This window comes from Aythya marila (assembly GCF_965140915.1).
Source record: "Aythya marila genome assembly, chromosome: 2".
NCBI lineage: Eukaryota > Metazoa > Chordata > Aves > Anseriformes > Anatidae > Aythya > Aythya marila.
This window is the reverse complement of record NC_139043.1, coordinates 21089432-21110426: the sequence shown is the minus strand read 5'-3', so window position 1 is coordinate 21110426 and position 20995 is coordinate 21089432. Positions and strand designations below refer to the sequence as shown.

The 20995-nt window shown below is 37.2% G+C and overlaps 1 protein-coding gene across 6 annotated transcripts in view; it reads left to right on the top strand.

Moving 5' to 3' along the window:
* CACNB2 (calcium voltage-gated channel auxiliary subunit beta 2) overlaps nt 1-20995 on the top strand; it is a 246102-nt gene that overhangs the window by 111709 nt on the left and 113398 nt on the right. The window contains exon 1 of one of the 6 annotated variants that reach the window (XM_082753058.1): nt 13497-13562. The exons of 4 other annotated variants lie outside the window; for them this stretch is intronic. In XM_082753058.1, coding sequence (XP_082609184.1) covers nt 13512-13562 — 51 coding nt within the window. In that variant the 5' untranslated portion in view covers nt 13497-13511. Of the gene's footprint in view, nt 1-13496; nt 13563-17744; nt 17872-20995 lie in introns of those variants that run through there. One more of the 6 variants, XM_082753054.1, reaches the window with a different exon arrangement.

The window sequence follows — 20995 nt, the reverse complement described above, 5'->3', positions numbered from 1 at the left end:
GGGAAGGGAAGGGAAGGGAAGGGAAGGGAAGGGAAGGGAAGGGAAGGGAAGGGAAGGGAAGATAATCAGATGATGTGCTCACAGAATTGTTTTACTAAGTCACAGTTACAGTTTAGTTTACAGAAATCTAGTGTATGTTTAGAACCCTGCTTTCCAGAGAAATGTGTTTGATTTTGACTTTGTCTAAGAAATGCTTCAATAATATCCTGTGAGCAGAACTTGGATTTTTGAAGGTTTTTGAAAACATCCTTACAGCATAATAGGATGCTTTTACAGAGATTTTGCAGAAAAGCAAGAAGGCTCCTAAGGAAGACACAGAATGAAAAATAGTTGTTCAGCATCTGGGATAGGCTACCTGATATAACAACCATCCCTGCTTGGGGTTGAAGGAAGGGAATAGAAAGTCAGAGCTAGACTTCTGGATTCGACTCCCAAGATGTGAGCAGAATAACATGAGAAGTTAAGATGGGCAAGCTTGACTCCAGAAGGTTAGCATGGGGCTTTGCACGCCTCCCTAATTGCTACTGAACAGTGTCAGAATGAAATACTCAGGCACAGCTTTTTGACTTTTGAATCAGTCCAAATGTAGAATACAGTATGCAGCACACTGCCTTGCACTTCGAGAGGCTGGAAGAAATTGGAGCTGATTATATAGCATTAATACTGTTATTTTCAATAATGTGCTTTTGATCTAGGAGTCTTTGCTATTTTTAAGAAATTAGATCAGAAGTTCAAGTGCTAAGAGGTACTATAACTGTGATAAGCTTCTAACATCATGAACTCAACTTTTGGAAGTGTTGCTAAAAGGATTAATGCAACTGAGCTAATGGTGTTCGGTGGGAGCTACCAAACAGCTTATTTAAAGGAGGATCTAGGACATAGAAGAAATACTCACATTTAAATTATTTTATGAAAAAAATAAGAGAATATATGAACTATATTTTACCCATTTCATTTCTACCTGAAGAAACGCCCTTCCGTGATGTTGGCAAATGGTGTGTGGATGGGAGTGAGGAAGAGAAATGCACCCAGCCCTGCCACTGAGCTAATGAGTGGCAGGTCATTTGGAGAGCAAACTGCTAATTTCCTGCTGATTTCCTGAAGTTTGCTGTGGGAATGATTGGGCCAGTTTTTAAAGAATTCATAATTCAATTTTGTAATTGTCTGGTTGGCAAGTATGTATTGAACATAACCAGATTTAAAAAACAAAAGCTATTGCTTGTAAAAACAAGCTTATTTTGTCTTGATATTGTGATCTGAAACAACTAATTTCAAGTTATTTTATAATTATTATTCATTTCTTCGCTGAAAAAAGGTGATATGAAAAGACTTAAAGCCAGATGTGTGTACCATTTTCAGCCATAGTTCTGCAAATACATTAGATATATATAATCCATGGAATTATAGAATAATTTATGAGTTAGGTTATACCAGTTTCCTTGTTTAGATAGTTGGAGAAATTTAATGATTAGCTATGCTTACTCTGTTTATGTTTATGTTTATTTTTTTATTTTTATTTTTTGGTACTCTATATGTAATTCTGTGTTAATTCTAAACATTTAATATTGTTATTCATAAGAATTCACATTTTATGTCCATCTTTATGGTATTTTTAAATAGTTTTTCTACTGGGAAAAAATGAGGACCTTTAAAATGAGTCCTATGATTAAAGTACAGGATTAGTTTGTATGTTTAAAAGTAGCAAATACACCAGAAATGACTAACTTTGATAATTTTTGCCAGCCGCCCATGCACCCTGAGATCATCAAGGAAGGTGCTGGCAGCTGTTTGTGTTAAGAGAGGATGGCATTTATGTCTCTTGTTAAATCCTTGATTGACGCAAACTGCCTAAATCTCTTTAGGAAGAAACAAGCACTGTGAGGCATGTTGGGATGGGTGGGCAGGAGACTTCTCTCATACACAGAGCAGTGCCAGGACAAATGTGTGTCGTGTGTTGCCTGCATGTATCTGAGGTGTTTTGCTGAAGGAGATGTCTGAGGAGTTGCAATCAATCCACTGTACACTGCCTTGACCAAGCAGGCTGGATGGCTTGTGCAAGGGAGTAAACTTTGGCTCTAAAGGATTTCTTAAAATGTGATTGTACCTGAATTTGCTTACACAGTAAGATAAGGAGTAAGTTGTAAAAATGACAACTGAAATGGAAAATTATTTTTTTCTGATCTCTGTAGGAATTTCCTTTGATGGATCAATGATCCCAGGAAATTTGTTGTTTCTGAATGGCATTGAAGCATTGTGCTTTCTTTAAGTAAGCTGACCGTGTGCAAAGGGGAAAAACTGAAATCACATTTCTTAACAGCAAGAATATCTTTCTGTTTCTGTTTAAAGATAATGGATCATGACCCAAAGTGATACCTGGCTCTTGTCACTCTTTTGTGCATCCTTCCTCACTGAGGGGTGGGCTTGCCAGCTCAGCAATCTGTCAGCAAGGGGAGAGGATGGCTCTGAACACCTCCGTCAGAAGGGACCTGTCAAAAACATCCCACAAAGCAGATGTAAGACAAAGATGTTAGAGGTGCAGCAGCTTCCAAATGAACCTGAGTTTTCCAAGTACTTAAATGTTTTATATTCTCCATTGCAAATTAGTTATTTTTTGTCTGGTTTTATCTAATTGATTTACTATTGAAGTAATTTCACAAGTAGCTAGTCTGTCTTTAGTGGACAGGATTTCATAAGAAAACAAGGATTAAGATATATATTAAAGTGAATTATGTTGCCTGAAAGATCTCTGGAGAGGTTTCAGGTATTTAACAGAACAGGTCTGGTACTGTCAGTTAGTGCTTCTCCTTTCTCTTTGGTTAGTTTCTTACTGCCTGGGTGTTTTGAGAAAGTAGGATCTGGAGATGAGGTTTCCTTGCAGGGTTTTGTTTGTCTGGCTGGCTTTTGTGGAGTACCAATATAGAAAAATAATAAGAAAAAGTAAAACACTACTGGAAGGAAAATAAAATTAATTAGTAAATAAAAATTCAAAATACAATGCGAACAGCAAGAGATGCAGAGAGAGAAGAGGATGATGTGAGTGAGTGACAGAAGATAGAAGCAGGGAGAAGACAGAGAAAGGAATTAATCCAGAGTTGAAGGTGAGCTGTTAAACCAGCTTGAGTAACAGCTGCTATTGAAAACATGTGACATTAGAAATAAGCAGTTGTCATTTTAATCAGAAGTAATCTGAATGATCTAATTCTTAAAAAAATCATTTTAAGACTTACAGATATTTGTTTGAGGTGATGTGGTTGAGAACTTAATGTTTTGAGATGTACCAAACTGAGATTTGGGATTCTAATAATAAGCTACCACTGAATAACAGTTCTGTAAAAAAAAAAAATAAAAATCTGTAACTCGGGGTTCAGTGTTGTAACTCAGGGCTCACTGTTGTCAGACACCATGAAACTGAACTTCTGCTTTTCTGCACTGCCAGTAGCATGTGCAGAGTGCATGGAAAACAACACAACACAAACGAGTGCTTCATATCTGATTTCTATCTACTATCAATGAAAGAAAATGTAACTCAAAATTCAAAACCAATATTTAGATAAGTATTTATTTAGTTAAATTCTCAGTAGGTATTTCCAAACATCTACTGAAGATGTCTTCAGTGTCTATTGAAATCAAAAAGTTGAATTCCCTATTTCTTTCCCATCCAGGAGCTGAAAAAAGGGGGTCTCTCCAACCCCTTCTGCCTCAGCTTGGAGGCAGGCAGAAGATTTTGGATGGGCAGAAGGGTACAGAGCGTGCCGCAGCCTCACAAAGGCTCAGGGATGCAGAGTGATGTGATTTTCAGACTTTTCTGTGTCTCTCTCAAGCCTATGAATTTTCTCCAGAAAGAATAAGTGTAGAAGATAGCTGCTAGTTATCTATATATTTTTTTTTTCTATGTATTTTTCTTTTTGCTTAGTCCTTTGTTTCAGATTCAAAAATGCTTCTGTAGGAAAATGTGTTCTTTTAAATACCCTTGTGTTTTACTTTATTCTCTTTTCTTCCTTAATCCCTTTCCCTTCTTTTATTTCTTTTACACAAGTAGCTTAATTGCATTTAGAATTCACAGCATTTCTTTTCTAGAGAGTACACCTCTACATCAGGAGTAAAACCTGGAATATCTGTTTTGTACCAGAAATAGCAAATGGAAATTACATTTTTGTTGTTTGTGTTTGTTTGTTTTTTTCTTTTTCTAGAAGCTTCTTTCTAGCAGCCTCTTGTCTAAATGTTGCCCAGCAATCCTGCGGCATTCACCAGATCTGGGACACAAAATCATTCTCTTAATTCCCGCCTCTGATTACTTTCTGCTTCTGACTGTGCTCTGGAGCTGATGCACGCAGATTTAGTAGGTTTGATTTGCTGCACCACTGAAACCTTTTATCGGCCAAGAATAATAAAATAAAATTAAACAACAAAAAGCCTGTTCTCTCAGCAAATTGCAGACTCAGAGCAGCCCTGTGTTGAGGGGTGCAGTTACCTGCTTTGCAGGTCCACTGGTGGCCAGCAGCTTCCCCTCCAGGAGAAAGCATGGTCATCTGGGAGCCTCAAAACTTGAAATCCTGTCCAGGTGACTCAAAGGCAATGTATGCCTTTATTTGTATTATAACATAGTGATCTGAATATTGACTGTGTTTACAGGGGGAATTAAACTATGTGTGGAAAGGTGAGAAAGGAAACAGTGATTGGCAAGTGTCAGTGTCACAAGAGGTTCATGGAAATAACACCAATTACAATGAAATGTGTTCTTTCCTTTTTTTTTTTGATTGTTTTGTGTCTTTTGTTTCTTTGTTTGTTTGTTTTTTTGTAAGATGCCTGCGAGTGTAGCAGATGTGTGTGGTAACCCAGGCCTTAAACCACCATCACCTGCATTAAACTAACCAGGCATTTAAACATCAGTGCTGTGTCCAGCACAGTTTGGTTTTCTAAATCTCTTTCCACACACTTTACCAAAGCTTTATAGAATTAATTAACTGAACTGAGTTAAGGTGGACAGGGAAGAAGATTCAGAAGGAAAACACTGGGATAGCAGCGGTGCTCGAATCAGAGGGGAGGTTTCCCAGGCTGTGAGAGCCGTGTGAGGTGCTCAGTGCACAGCTGCTGGCCTCCCCTGCCTCCTGAGGCTGGCTGCCAGAGATGGAGGGCAGTCTCTGAGGAGAAGGCAGGGAGGTTCACCAGAAAGGCAGGTGTCTGGGCTGATGTTGTGCGGTGCCAGCTGGAAGGAAAGCTCTAGACAAACAGGTGAGGTTATAAAATGAAAATACTCCAGTTGGCTTAGGATCGATGGTGAAACGATCATCTGAGTGCACCTTAAAATATATTTGTGGCCATAAATGAGGCTTTGCTTTGCCTTTAGGAGTTGCTGAAGCTGTCTGGCACTCAGGCTGCTTCGGTCCTCGAGAGAGGAGGAGCGTCAGGCACAGGTTCCTGCCACAGCTCGACCATTGTTGAGTTGTCAGAGTGGTCCCCGGTGTGTGGTTGGCCTGGGCTACCCTGCAGTCTTCCAGACAGCTCTTTGGCATCATCTGTGAGGCAGCACAGGCCAGGTTGTATTTCTGTGAGGCAGTTTGGCTTCAGCCATCCTCTTCTGAAGGGAAAGAGCATTAGTTTAATACCATGGACTTTGCAACTCCAAGCCAGTTGGCTTTGGTTTGAGAGAATGGTTCAGGCACATTGGATTTATTGGTTTCCAGCACAAGGAGCCAGAAGTAGTGTCCTATACTGTAGTCACTGATTTATCTTCTGGGGCCTTGTAAGTGTGCTGCTGACTGCAAGGAGTGGATCAGGAGCTGAAGGAGCCAGGAGAAAAGTCCTGGTCTTCCTCTAGCCCTTGGAGGTCCCCTCATGTTCATTGAGAAAGTGCGACTGTTTTTGCCCTTCTATAAATGACAGGCATTTGCATGGTAGAGATTACATTTTAGCAATCACTTGTAAGTCATGTTGTGCTTGATAATTTACAGAGCACCAGCTTTTTTTGCTGTGTAATTTTCTTGGTTTACTCTATAGCTACTCTGAGATGCATTACCTAATTCCACTGTGTTTAAAAAAATAAGACTCTTTTGGTTAGATTGTTTTCCATATTCTTCTGCTTTTTAAAAATAATACTTTCTGCAGATATGTTGTGTACTGAAAGTGAAACTTTTCAAACAAAATACCAAAATTGGCTATATAACAATGTTTAATAGGAAGTGCAGTGTCTACTATTACTTCTGGTTACAGGCAAAATCAGGTTTAAAGCAGGGTATGTTATGTCCTTGGCTCTTGGAGAATATTAAGGAAGTAATCATGGGAAATAAATGGACTGAATTATATTAGGAGGGAAAATAAAATAACACTATCAGCTGAAGTCTCTATTTGCAGAGATAATGTAACCTTCTGGGCAGCTCCTGCTGTTGTGGGCTGTCCCTCTGCAGCTTGGTTCGTGGTGGAAAGCACTGTTTAATGCTCCAGGGAAAACTCCTTCCCATAACCTGGTATTTGACATGACTACCATTCGTATTGACCTATGTAGTTTAATAGAAATGCATACTAGTTCCTTGAATGTCCTTTTTAGTTTGTTTGTTTTTGCCCTCCTGTGTACAGTCATCTAAAGGGATTGCTCTAATACAACAAAAGGTGGCTTGTGGCTTTTTATTTTACCAGAGGGACAGGTAATTCAGTCCTTGATCACAAAACCAGAACCAGAGTTAAAAAAGAAAACATAAAAGCAATGAAAAGGAAACTTTAAGTATATTTAACACCAGCCTCCTTTCCTGGAATTCATTCAAGATTTTGCAGAGGCATCTCAGTCCTAAAGCCTTAGGGGCAGTTTAGCACCACTGAACGTCCTGGGAGCTAAGTTTCAAATTACCCTTTAAGCTAACTTTGGAAGCTGGAAAACTCCTTTTCTGTGCTTCTTCTTTTCTTCTTTCTTTATTCCTTTTTTTTTTTTTTTTCCCCTCATCAATGTAATTTAGCATTTGACATAAAATAAACTCTACCAAGTTAGACAAAGGACTTACCTTGCGGTTTCCAACAGTCGGCAGTAGGAGAAATACAAAGAAATAAAAGCACAAAGCAAGCATCTAGTGATGCCCTTCCACAGTACAGTTTATTCCCCATGAAATATGACAGAACTGGAATGGTGGTACTATTAAGTTAGGTACTACTAAAGATTTATTTCATGTGTACTCAGTGGTTCTCTATGCATTTGTATTGCAAGAACATGTTCACCTGGTTTTTGGGTTCATTTCTGTCATTTGTATGTTATTTACTCAAGAGAAATATAGTTTCTGAACTTTCACTGCAGATGGTTGTGATGCCTCAAGGTCTTTCCTGTGCTGTTCTGTGGGACTGATCAAAATGCAACAGTAAGAACACTTCTGCCTTGAGGAGTTTATCTGCATCTAAATTCTGTTTTATCCATTAATTACCACCTTTATTCTACTGTAAAAAAGCTTTCAACAATTTGAAAGATTGCAACACTTTGAAGATTGTTATAGTGCTGTGAAATCACTTATCAAAAGAAGTATTCTATGTACCTACTGAATTTCTGGTTCCTCAATCCTTTCCTTTCCTCTCATGCAGAGACTGTGATAAACTGTGCAAAAGAGGGATTTCAGCACTCTAAATGCCAGCTTTAACAACTTTCCCTTGATCCTATGTCAGTTTGAGGACTTGGCTATCCTGAGACAGAGGAGGTGCGATTTGTTCAACTGAAAGATGCTTCTGATCTTGTTTCCATATAAAACTTGCTATGCAGCAGAGGGGAAAACTGCAGGAAAGTCCTGACAATCTGGATAGAAGTGGTCATATTGAAAGTGAGTGACATATTGTGCATGTCTTACAAAGATGTCAGGCCTTTGTAGGGGGGTCTCTCACAGCTATCAATTACTCTGATGCGGTAGTAAATAGGGAAAAAATGTAAAATGGGAAAAATTACCCCTTCATCCTCCGGTGCTGGTACATTGTGAAGATAAATTCTTTTTGAAGATATGGTAGTGATGAGCATCTCAGAAAATTCAAAGAACAAGTTAACAGTCTTCAGAGCAATAAAAGAGGCCTGGGGCCCAAACACTGAGGAGAACAAAGAGAGAAAAAAAAAAATATATATATATATATAAAGTAGCAGTTCAGTAAACATTCTCTGCACTGAAAAGTTTAGGAGTTGTCCGGAAATCAAAATATGATTAGGTAGGTGAGGAAAAGAGAATTCAGTTAAAGCTGACCGAATGGTTAATTGCTTTATTTTGCAGTCTCACTAATCTTCTTTCAAAGTTAGCTCTGTGTATAATATATTTTAGCTTAACCTTGGTGTGAATGTTTTTTGTCATTCTTTTCCCACTTTAAAATGAAAACAACAACAAAAAAACATTAGACTGTTTATTATTATTAAAAGGAATGTTATTTGTTGTTGTTGTTGTTTTCTGTGTTACTTTCTGTTTTCTTGATCCTATTTGTATGTCTTAATTGGCAAGTAATTGCTTTCCTAATCCGGATAAGTAATGTTGAGCTGTGAACTGCAAAGTCACAGTCTTTTAGATTGATACGTGGAGACTCTGCTATTGGAGCAATGTCTGAGAAGGATCAATGAATATTCTGAACTGCCAGATGAATTAGCTATAACTCCTATTGGTATAGAAAGATAATCTCAGATATCTGTGGGCTGTAGCATTTCATGATAAATGTTTCTTCAACAGAGAATGTGAAATACCTGAAATAGAAGGAAATAGATAGGAGTGTGAATAATCCACTCTTATTGCATTGATAAAAAAAAAATAAAAATAATTTAGAAATAATTTATCTTTAGTCACTTTAATGAATTGTACTCTTTTTCTCAAGAAACTCTCAGAGGACGTAATCTGAAGACTGTTCTCTGATTCACAGTAACCAGTGTTAGTAACCAGTTACTAGATAGTAGTTCTGGCATATCTAACTACTCAGAGAGACTAAATCAACAATACTTTTCTGCAATAGGAATACTGAATTCTTCAGAAGGACCTAGTGGTAATCTTGCTAATATTTTATTGTTTGTGTAGTTACCTAGTTACCACGATTCATATAGATATCCTTTTGTGATATTTTTATTGCTGGTAGGAAAAAAAAAAAAAAAAAAGTAGCAACTTAACAAGAAATTATAATTGCTCTTTACTTCGGGGAAAAGTATGATTAATAAGAAAGATTATAACAGTTCACCATGCTTCTTCATTACATTTAGCTGAACTGTCTATTTTATGAAGAATTTTCACTGATTTATAGCAATCCCTTCCAACTTATATTCACATATTCACAACTGCATAACGTGGGCTATGCTATGGTAGTTTAGCTTTTATACCTTAGCATTAGGCAGCCGCTGAGCAAAAACACAAATTAGTCTAGAATTTGTACAGTACAGGGAATAATGTAGGAGAAGGGTACTGACCTTGGACCTTTTCCCTCCCAGTAGTTCCAGAAGCAGCAATAATGATCTGCTGTGTTTTTTATCCCCTGTTCAGAGATGGACATGAACTTGTTGAGCACAGAAATAAAAAATACACTGGAATACATTAAAGATATAGAAGATTGCATTATTTATTTCATTATTTTTTGGGAGAATATGTACTATATGTTCAGTTGAACTGAATTGTGTATCAGCTCTACTTTTCTGAAACACATGCTTCTGTTAAACAGAAATGAATTTATACATGCAGAAATTGTGTCTGTTTGAACTTGCAAAGTAGAAAAGGGCCCCAGATGTTACAGTTATGTAAGGGCCTAATCTAAAGCCAAGCAAAGAGCGCCTCGTGAGCTTCATATCATGCCAATAAGAATGTTTTTGGGAGAATTAACATCAAAGGAGATTTCAGTGAGCTGACATTGTCCATAGCTATTGTAAATGTAAAATCAAAATGTGTACATGGACAGTGTGCCTTTATTCACTGTGGCTGGAGTTAAATTTATACTTTAGCGGGGGAAATGTGACATGACTTACCTTTAATATAAACATGCTTCATTTAGATGTTAAGTACAACTGTCTGTTTCTTAAAGCTTTTTTTTTTTTTTTTTTTTTTGTATATACTTTGGTAAAACTTACAATTTCTGTTTTTAAAATTGGAAGAAAAGGAGAAACAGAAGAATCCATGTTTATATCAGATTTAGACATATGGATTGACAAGTTACCAGGCTTTATCTAGTCATGTATTTTTCCATCAGCAAATGCCAGATAACATAATCCTTTATGAGGCAGTATTACAATAAATTCTCTTAATTTGTTTGCCATATGCTAAGAGTGCCCACATGTCTACATATAGATCAGTTGATGATGAGAAAAATTACTCATATTTCTAAAGTTTTATTACTTCTGAGATATTGCCTATTGTGATCTCTAGCAACTCGTTATCTGGTTTGTCAACAAGGATTTTTTTAGATAGGTATTCATTTTCAGCTTGGGGCAGAAAGAGTCCAAATACATCATTTTATCAATTAAAGAAGTAAAATAAAAATAGTACAATAAAATAAAAACAGACATCCACTAATGAGTTTCTTTTAGACTGAGTATTTAGGCTTTCAGTGCTTCTACTGACTTGTTTGGTCTATAATCCAAACATATAGTAAAATTTCATAAGGTTGTATTTAAAATTGATAGAAAGTTCTGATGAAAACACTGTGTAAATAGACAATATTTATATTTATTGTTAAAGCTACTTCTCTTCTCCATGAGTGCCATACAGGATTAAAGAATAAAGGAAAATAGTAGTCATTGGATGAATTGTGTCCCTATTCTATTAATAAAGACCTTACATTTTTCTGTAAGTGACTGAGGATCACTCACTTTTGTTCTAAGGCACTTTAATTAATTTGTCAGGAAATGCACAGCACACAGCTTTTAATAGACCTGGTACTTCCCAGGTGACAATTCACCCTCTTCGGCAAGAAAGGGCAGAAGTCAGCTGGCATTTTTCCTCTCTAGTTTTGTTACAATCTGTTGCTCAGAAGTTTTTTTTTTTTTTTTTTTTTTTTTTTAAGTATTTCCTATTCTGTGTCTAGAAGATTTAGGGAGATTAGGGAGATTTTGAAACTTTATGATCAGTACCAGGGAATTTCTTTGTTACTTTGTCTACAGTTTAAGTTATCTTTTTACTGTGTTTTCTAGTACAAAGTTCATATGTTTCAGTATTGTGAAATGATGCTGAAATTTGCCATAATTACAGCCTGGTCTTGAAAGCTTGGTTTTGGTGTTCTGTAAAATCTGCTGAAGGACAGAAAGTACGCCTCTGGAATCAGGGCTGCCCTGTACTAAATGTGATATTCCAGCTGGGACTATGATTGTGTATTCAGAACAGTTCTGATTTGCCCCAAAGTATTTGTGTCCCACAGCATGTGTTTAAACTCTTTAAGGATGTTGATTTTGCCAAAAAGCTAGCTCAGTAATTGTACTTAAAAAACAAACAAACAAAAAAAAACTTTATAACTTTATTAATATAGTATTGCATCAGAAATTGCTATACTTCTCACAGCCTTCTAAAATTGAAGCTTGGAGTTTTCTGTTTGGTTCCTCTGAAAAACAGTAGTGGTTTCAACATTTCCAGTTTAATAATGCAGCCTAGAAGTGCCTCCTGGAAGTCAAATTAAATTATACAAGCATTTGTTGATCTTCTGCGTATTTGTTATGTTTTCCTGAATCAATTTCACGTAAATAGAAGTATCTATTTCATGAGAAATAAATCTTTGGCTATCATATATATATGATAGGTCTCTGCTGATTTAATTCTACTGTTTTAATTTAATTTGCCATCTCAACATCTAAGATGAATATTGGCATCTGAAACTGTGGTAAGATTTTAACAATCCTGCATTCCCAGACTCTACCTTCCAAAAAACAACAAATGAGTAATCGTGTATAAACTAAAAACCAGATCTAGCTTCAGTGAGTTCGAATTTTTAATAATGTGGTATGCAGCTGTTGTAAATAATAAATAAAAAAATAAATCACATCTACAGTGATTTTTGTTGGGGGAAAGTAAAGAGGATAACTTTATATTGACCTTGGTACACCTTAGAAGTGACTGTATAAAAATATATGTAGAAACCAATTAATATAAATGGAAATCATTCTGAAGTCCTTATCTCTCTATATATCTATATCTTATCTATATCTATATCTACATCTATATCTATCTATCTACCTATATATATATGCTTTGATTCTTGTAGTGAGAGAAGTAGGTGTCCCTCTCCAACTACCTTAGACTTTATAGAGTCTCCTTACAAAGTCAGTATTACGGGTTTGGCCTTTGGAAATGCAAAATGTTTTCAGCTCTCACAGACCAGTTTTGACTTGATGAGACTTTGCTTCACATACTAAAAGTCTGTCTCCAAGTACAATCAGAAGAGATTGCCTGGCTCACTGAGCAGCTGGAGCCCTCCAAAATGGTTGTGCTTCTGCTACTCTCAGGAGTCGCTGCCTTGTCATTTATTGTCTCGGTGGTAGCAGGGGCAGAAAGCTGGCTCCCTGCAGTTCTTTGTTCATACCTGTTGCTCCCTGTACCTTATTCCTCTTTGCTACACCTTTGGAAGCCTCTGAATAAATACAGACATTTATTCTTCTTTCTTCTTATTTACATTTACCCTATACTCTTAATTTAAGCTGGTTGACCCTAATCCTGCAAACTCTTAAACGCATTAAGGGCCAATAATGGCATGCATGGGAGTTTTCCTGACACTCTGAGTGGACCAGCTAATGCATGGAAGTACTAGAATATGGATGTGGTAATTTTTTATTTTATTTTATTTTATTTTATTTTATTTTATTTTATTTTATTTTATTTTATTTTATTTTATTTTATTTTATTTTATTTTTATTTTTTGGAATGGTAGCTTTTATAAGCAACCATAGTTGAGGTTCATTAGAATGTATCATCTGCTTAATTGTAGTCAAGCTTAATTTTCCTTTTATTTGGGAGATTTCCCACCTGACTTGAGATTTCCAACCTGACATACTAGTGCCTAAAATCTCTGTTCAGAAAGGGGAGAAAAAAAGTAAAAAGAAAATCCATATCCACAAACATAAATAAATCTGATTATCTGTTTTTCACATTCAGACACTTCTCCGTGAGTTGTTTATTACTGCATAGCTAGTTGTTGGACGTTAACAGGAGTCCATGTGCGCTGCAAGGCATGCATCTGAGATTAATAAAACGTTGTATTACTCCAGCAAGTGTGCAGGCTTCTTTCCTAAAGCGTCAGACGTTGCTGGGAGCACAGAGCCCTCCCACTCCTACTTGTTAATTGCTGGTGACGGGTTCTCTGCTGAGCTGTAACCTAACATAGGAACTGAATCAGATCAACAGCTGAGAGAAATCTCCAACAAAGAGTATCACTTTGTATAGGCAAAAGGTTGGCATTTTAAACCAGGCCTTAGGAGGAGAAGAAACTCAAATGTTGGTTAATGCAGGCTGATTTGCTGGAGTTTTTGCCAGTTTGTTGCTCTGTTTTGGAGATTTCGCTCCTGGAGGAAGTGTTGCTGCTGCTGGAAGGGCTGGCCCACTTGGAGCAAGCCTGACATGCTCGACAGACGCCTGATGGCTCCTCAAGCTAAGCACGTTATGCTGGGGGTAAGCATATGCTGAAGGAGTGCAGGCCAGATGCTGGGGAGAGCTTTAATTTTAATATGAAGTGTACAGGCTGGCTAACAAATTAACTTAATTGCAATTAAATTGTTTCACTTTGCTCTCATCTAGCCAATAAATAGTGTTTAAAAATGTGCCTGCCATACAGTGGAAGTCCAAATTATACTTTTGAGCTTTTTTTTTTTTTTTTTTTTTCTTTTTTCTTTTTAAACAGGTACTAAATTGCTGTCTTTCTGAAAAACTACAACTACTGGAGTTGAGCAGAAGTGAAAGCCTGGCTGCTGCTGCGAGCGCTTCTGCCTGTAACCCTGTTAACCATAGCTGAAATGAAGTAGCTTGCTGTTTGTCCTGTGCTCTTAGGATTGCGCTAAACGATTGTTTTCTCCTCAATTTGAGAGCAATGGGACTCTCTGCTGGCAGTACTTTGAAGTACATTCTCTGGACAGGCACAAGTGTTATGCTCTGATATTTCTGCTTTGGGTTGGGTTGTACAGCTGTCACAAGTGTTGGTTTGGCAGCATCTTCCCAGGTGTGTGTCCCTAGTGCCAGGGAATGATACCAGCAGGTATCCCAGCACCAGCAGTGCTTCTGAAATAAATTATAAATGGACAACAAATATGTTTTAAAAATTGTAATTGGGTGTGCATGGTTTTCCTTTTTGTGCCATAGGAAACAGAGGATGGAGATTTAAAATAGTAGAAATAACATATTTCTGTAATAGTAAAAACAAACTTTAGCCAAATGCTTGGATCAAAAACTTGCTATATGAGAGATTTGAATATGGTTGCAGTGAAGAAGTATACCAGAGGCATGATGGTCACTTTTCAGAGTTATTCCAACAAAGCTCAGGGACAGTGCCTTGTGTAACAGCTGTGCTGCATCTCTCTTCCTGATGGAAAACAACTCTGAATTGTTCCTTTCTCTGGATTATTTGGGGATCTCCAAGTGGAAAGCGGAGTGATTATTGCTAACTTCCCTTCTGTACACCCATGGACAACTGCTCTTCACTCAGGATCTAAATCCACACCTATGTTTGGGGGACAGAGGGGACTAATTCATCAGATATAGGCATGTCGTGATGTAGGAAGGTATACAACTGTTGTCTACAGCTACGCAGAACTGTTTTTGGCATAGATGTTCAGGATAGTGGAAATCAGCTATTACACTTGTAACTGTACCTGCCTTTTGCATCTTCTAATATTATTAACATAGTTAAATGCTTAATTCTTTAGGTCTTAATATATCTTTTCCAATCACTTCTTAAAAATTGTGATGAATTAGTGTCTTTTGGCATTCTCCTACAATCCCAGTACAGTTACAAATGGAGAAAATCTGGGAGATTAATTCTGTATGGCAGCATGAAGCAGTCTTGAGCTCTACCATCATAGAGGTGCTGGTGGAAGGAGGAGAGCCACTGCTTGAAAGGGCGAGGGGGCCCAGGGGGCTATGCTGTAGATGTACAGGACTTGTGTAGCAAGAAAGCTGGATAGGTAAAACGGAAGACGGGTGGAAAGGAATAAAACTTGACTAAAGCAATTCATCAACATTCATCGTGCGGATTTCAACTTCATGACAGACCCTTAATAAGAAGAATGGACTGGGGAAAGGAAGAAAAAAAAAAAAAAACAAAGAGGCAGTTTTATCTGTGCAGCTTAATCTGCGTTTCTGAACATTTGGTCAACCCTTCTTTCAAAATGACAGTTGAGGACTCTTCTTTTCCTGTTCCCTCAGTTTTTCTCCTAGTTTTTGGATATGTTTTGAGAGGGAGTGGACTGTTTAGCTTGGCTGATATGAATTTTGGCTATAGTCACTCATTGTTCAGAAGCATTTTATAGAAAACTGTGCTGGCAAATTAGCTTCTTTTCAGCAGTAACAGTCTGCAAACACTACATAACTGAAAAATGTATTGTTTAGGTGGCTAAGTAGAAATCAATGGGAGGATTGGGAAGATTAAAAGATACAGCCTGATTTCTCTTTCATATTTTTGACATGTATAATTAAGTACAGTGACTACTGGTGATAGTCTCTTAATGACAGATGTCCCTTGTAACAAGTTAACCACTGAGGTATTCTAGTCAAAATGTTACAATAAGATAAAATAATACTTATTGCATAACCACTGACATGTTTTCACCACCAACACAGTCCTTGTGACACAAAATTCTACAATATGGAAAGTTCTGTAACTGCCAGAAACTGTAAGCACATCAGGCGCAGTAATTCCTTATGGTCTGCTGAGGCTGTCATTGCATCGCGGGTGAAGTGAGGACACAGTGAAGTGATATCCTGACTTTTGTCAATTTATCCCAATATTCCTGAATTTGTTTTCAGCATCAGTGGCGTATGAAATTTCTGCTGCTGTTTTTAGTTCAAATTGTAATGAACAAGCCTGGAAATTCATAAAATCAAACAGGTTAGTTTTGTTATTTTCTTACTAGGATGGACAGTGCAGAAATGCAGAATAAAAAGGGTGTGAAAGAAGGGGAGGTAAAGGGCCTTTAAACTTCCATTACATTAAGGTTTACATTTAAACCTCAATGTTTACATTACATTGAGGTTACATTTACATTACCCAGTGGCTGTTGAGCCACTGGGCTGCTCTCTTGTAAAGTGATTTTTTGCTATGAGATAAAATGCAGAAGATATAATTGTGAAAACAGGTTTTCTAGTTACATATGCACATGTGATTTTTGCAGTCTCTTTATTACTGATCCCTACAATCCATTTTTATAAGTACGGTATTTCTTTACGTATTTTAATGCTCCACTGTTTCTGTGCATGCACTGCATGAAAACATGCTTACATTATGCTTGCAACTGCTTAATAACAGCAATCAATGTTCTGAGAAAAGAGTATAAAAAAAGTATATTTGTTTACATTGTTGCTCATGCAGCATTTTACATTTAAACAAGCTTCTGAGTATTAAAGCGTATGGACAGTCTTTGTGTAACAGCTCTGAATTTTAGGTTGGTTCCCTAAAACAAGATTTATGCGATCCCACTTTCCATCTGTTAGTTGTGCTTCTCTGTAACTTCAGTCCAATGGCCAATTTAAATAAGTCTTACAGAAGTCTCAGAGTTACTGAGACCTTCTTGGGGGACTGGCTGAAGCTGCTAAAGCTATTTGCTCCACATGCCAGTGTTTAAGTCAAGGCTCTCTCTGGGGGTCTTCTGGCATCTAAAAGATAGCATCCTGCCAGCTGATTAGCACAAATTTAACTCCAGAGTAGCTAAACCAAATGCTGTGTCTTGTTCAACCAGTAACTCATGGAAAGAGAAGTGAAGTTTGGTGAGGGGAGGGGAACTGAGTGTGCAGAGCATGTGGTGTGTAGGGAAATGAGAGCGAGCTAAAGGTATTGTGGAGGTGTGAGTGGGAAACCAGGCTTCATTACTTCTGCTGTTCACAAAACAACTTGTTTTTCTGCAGCTCGTCATTAATGATACATTGCATTTTGCAGTCTTTTAATGGATTTTTTTTTTCTCTGAATCTTTTGAGGCTGCTGAAAAGATGCTGACAGATTGACAAGTTAGAATACTCGTTGCTTAAAAATTATTAATTTGACAGTAAACTAAATTTGTAGACTATTAGTATCAGAAAGTCATTTTTTAAGATATGATAACAATTCTTGGTAAAAGTTAAATTTCCTTTTGAATGGGCTTGTTCTTATCCAGGTGTGTCATTGGTAGGACTTGCTCCCATTGCGATAGTTTTCACTCAGCATCTTCTCAGTCTGACAAAGTCCTCAGTAAAGTAAGCATCATCATTTCCATGCAATTTGTACTTGGTCAAAGCTTTTCTTTGCAAATTTGTGAGACCCAGACATGCATAGGCTTTGTTTTTCACCTTATGAAGAGACTATGATTTTGCTTACTTAAGCACCACTCAGTAGCTATGTTTCATTTGAAAGATTTTGGTGGTTTCTCTTTGTCATATCCACATACACTTTATTATTATATGATAATAAAATAGGCATATATTTCCTTTTTTTTCCTTTCTAATATCGTAACAATGGAAAAAAATGGATTTGAAAGAGTAATCTTGTCAGTATTTGCTCTCTAAAAACTAATAGATTGTAATATAAGGTATTCAAAAATGTAAGATTTGAAGTCTAAGTATTGCTTTTCAACGTTATTTCCAGCTCATCTTGGAAGCAGGATCACTGTGTACAAGGAATGAGTTACCAATGTGCTTAATTAGGTAACAGTTTCAGGAGCTCATGCTACAGTGGAATGCTATAAAAGTCAATTTCAAGCTAAGCACTTTGAGAACTTTCTGCCAGATTTCAAGTAAATTGGTGAGTTCCCAGAACATTGTGATATTTCTGGCTTTCATATTTTCTGGCTGGATATTTTCTGTTAAGAAAATATGAGCAGCTTCTATTGCTGTGCTTTCAAATGAGTCTCAGCTTTGTTATAATTTGTATAGACTTCGTGTAACTAGCAGCATAATTGCAGAAATCTTTTGTTTCAGGCGGAGAAGCTTAAGGTTTCTGAAGTGAACTGCTTGAGAGAATCTTTTTCTTAAGTTTTAAAAGCAACTCTGCATTGATGCTGGCTTAGTGTAAATCCATTATTCAGGTCATCTCATGCCCAACATGATAAACTCCTTAGGTTCAGTTTTGTGATGATAGGAGAGGAGAAATTAATGTAGCTTGGGATTAAAATAATGTTTTTATAGGTTACTACCATATTAAGATAAACAATTATGTATTTGATTAGAATCTTATGATATTCACTTTTTGTTGTCATTGTAGTAAATCAATTGTTTAGTAAACTTTTTGTACTCAGTAGGAGTTTCTTGGTGACTGCAGAAGTCGTCACCAAACTCACCTTAGTGTCACATATCTGAACCTGAAAAATGTGTGGAGATGTCTGCTGAAACACCAGAAGGTTCACCTTTAAAAGACCAGCTGAGGTGTACAAAGTTCAAAAGCCTCTCTCAGAGGATCATGACCTTGCAGTCTCAGGTTAAGAAGGCAAACCCAGTAGAGAAATATAGTTTGAGGTACACATTTTGAATTCTCAGCAAAGACAACACTGAAGAACCAGGATGTTTGAAGCACTTATTTAATCAATGTTAACTGTGAATTGTAGCAACAGGGAATTAAAAAAATGTACAAAACAGAAAATTGTAGTTTAAAAATCACAAATTTATTCTGATCTAAAAGAATATAACTGACTTGGAAACAATATATATATTTTCAGTGTAGGAGAGGAAAGATTCTGGAACCCTATCCCTTATATTCAGGATCTAACACTTTTACTCCCTGCCAACGAGATTTCTGTTAATTAGGGTGGACAGGGCAGCAGGACTGCAAGTATATTACCTGCTGCATTTCATCAGGGGAGTTCTGAAAATGCCTTTCTCACATATTGCATTAAATCTGTGCATGGTATAACTTAACTATTCAAATTATCTCCATTACCTTACTAACTTCTCGCTTCACTTAGCAGACTGCTTGTTCTGACTCTGCTTTCACCGCAACACACTGAGAGTTATAGTTACTGCTCCTATTAGCCAGGGTTATGCTTCTGGCTCCCTGCTCATTAAACTGAAGTATGTTTCTGCAGTGCCAGGGTGACATTCATACTCAGAGGTGCGAGAGGTCATTACAACAGCACATATGCTGCCTAAATTCCACTTAATTCCTATTCTGAGCTCTGAAGTGGGTCTCAAGTGATACATAGTCCTTTCTGCCGAGCAGAGTTTTTCCAGCTTTTGCATTGCACCAGAACTCATTTCACTGGAACTCGTTAAATTGTACAAACCAGTTCTCACAAAAATTAAACATAATTAATAACGCTTCTAGGGGTGCCAAAAATGCAGGCACCAGAAATATTACAAATATAGTAAAAATTAGGAATGGGAACTGAGATTTGAAGACATGATGAGGCCAAAGAAACCACATTTGGTGAGAATCAATAACTTAAATTGATGGAAATATGGAATGATGGCTTGTGCCAAAAATGAATAAACAAAAGCAAATTGAGCCAAAATGCCTTCTGTGGCCTGCTGTTATAGCTCTGCTAATCAGATATGCTTTCGCTTCTGAAATGAGAACAGAATGCAGAGTTATCAATAGCTCAAGTTTTACATGGACTTTTATAAATATGACTTTAAGGTATGATTGGGTTTGGTATATGAATTAGTGCCTCATTTTAAAAAACAAAACAGTTTTAAAGGACCCAGCACTTGGACTGTTCCACTGTGAAATATCGCTTGATAAATGAATGTCCTGAGGACCCAGAGGACAACCTCTAACTTTAGCATAATTTTCAGGATGTGGAGATGTGGCAGAGGTAGTTAATATAGCAGTTCATGGTGGCTTCTGTACAAGGCTACAAGCCGAAGGGATTCCCACAGTCGCTCCTCAGTCACTAGCGCTGGGAGGTCAGTGTTTGGTGATCATCAAGTTGCCTGAGGCACTTGAAATATAGTGTGCACCCATGAGCAGACATGTTCCATATATGAGAGTTGAAAGCCTCTCACTGGGAATAAATCCCAGTTTTAATTTAATGTAGCATTTGATGTAGCAGATCAGCAGCATGTACTGGTGACTTTAAAGAGTTAAATTGCTATTTTTTCAGTGGAAATCTGTATTTTCTAAGGAACATTAGCCATCACAGGCTATTTTTTCCAAGTTGTATAGATTTTATATATTTTACTTCAAAGATTGGTTCTTATTATTGCTGTTCTTGTGCTCCAAAGCATATACATTTCTCTTCTTGCAATTATTTTTTCCCCAGCCTCATAAAGCTCTGAGAAAGGTTACAGCTGTTTCAGAAATGTTTGGCTACGCTTTGAGTTGCACGTGTCTTAGACCAGGAAGGGCATGTTGACCACTTGACTTGCTCCTCAAGTTTGTATCCCCATTCTCTATGCTTCACTGCTGCAAGACTGAAAGAATATGATATTCCCCATGACTGCACTATATTAAAACAAACAGACAAAACCATACAAATAAATCTTGCCCACATATGGGAACAATCACCTGTGGACCAATCTTTCACCTTCATAACACCTCTCCAATATCAGGGTGATGCAGAGGACCTATAATAAACTAAAATGGTACCAAAACTTTGCTATGTTCCTCCTGACTCTCATTGCAAGTTGGGTTAAATGTTTTAGTATTTGACTGCAAGAATGACAGCCACTTGTAGCTTGTTATTTCTGTGACACTTTGAGAACATGCTCATGTTATCTTCTAATGCAGGAGGAGATAGCATGTGCCCTGAATGTATGTATATTTGCAAGATGAGAAGTCTAGTCTGCTGTTAATGTTATCACTGCTGTAGCCTGAAATAGAAAACTGCAGGCAGATTGGATTGTGTTAGAGAATGGTAACCATAATAACCAATAACAATCTGCAAATGATAAGCAGCTTCAGTGTTTAAAAATAAAATTGAAATGGCTTTCCA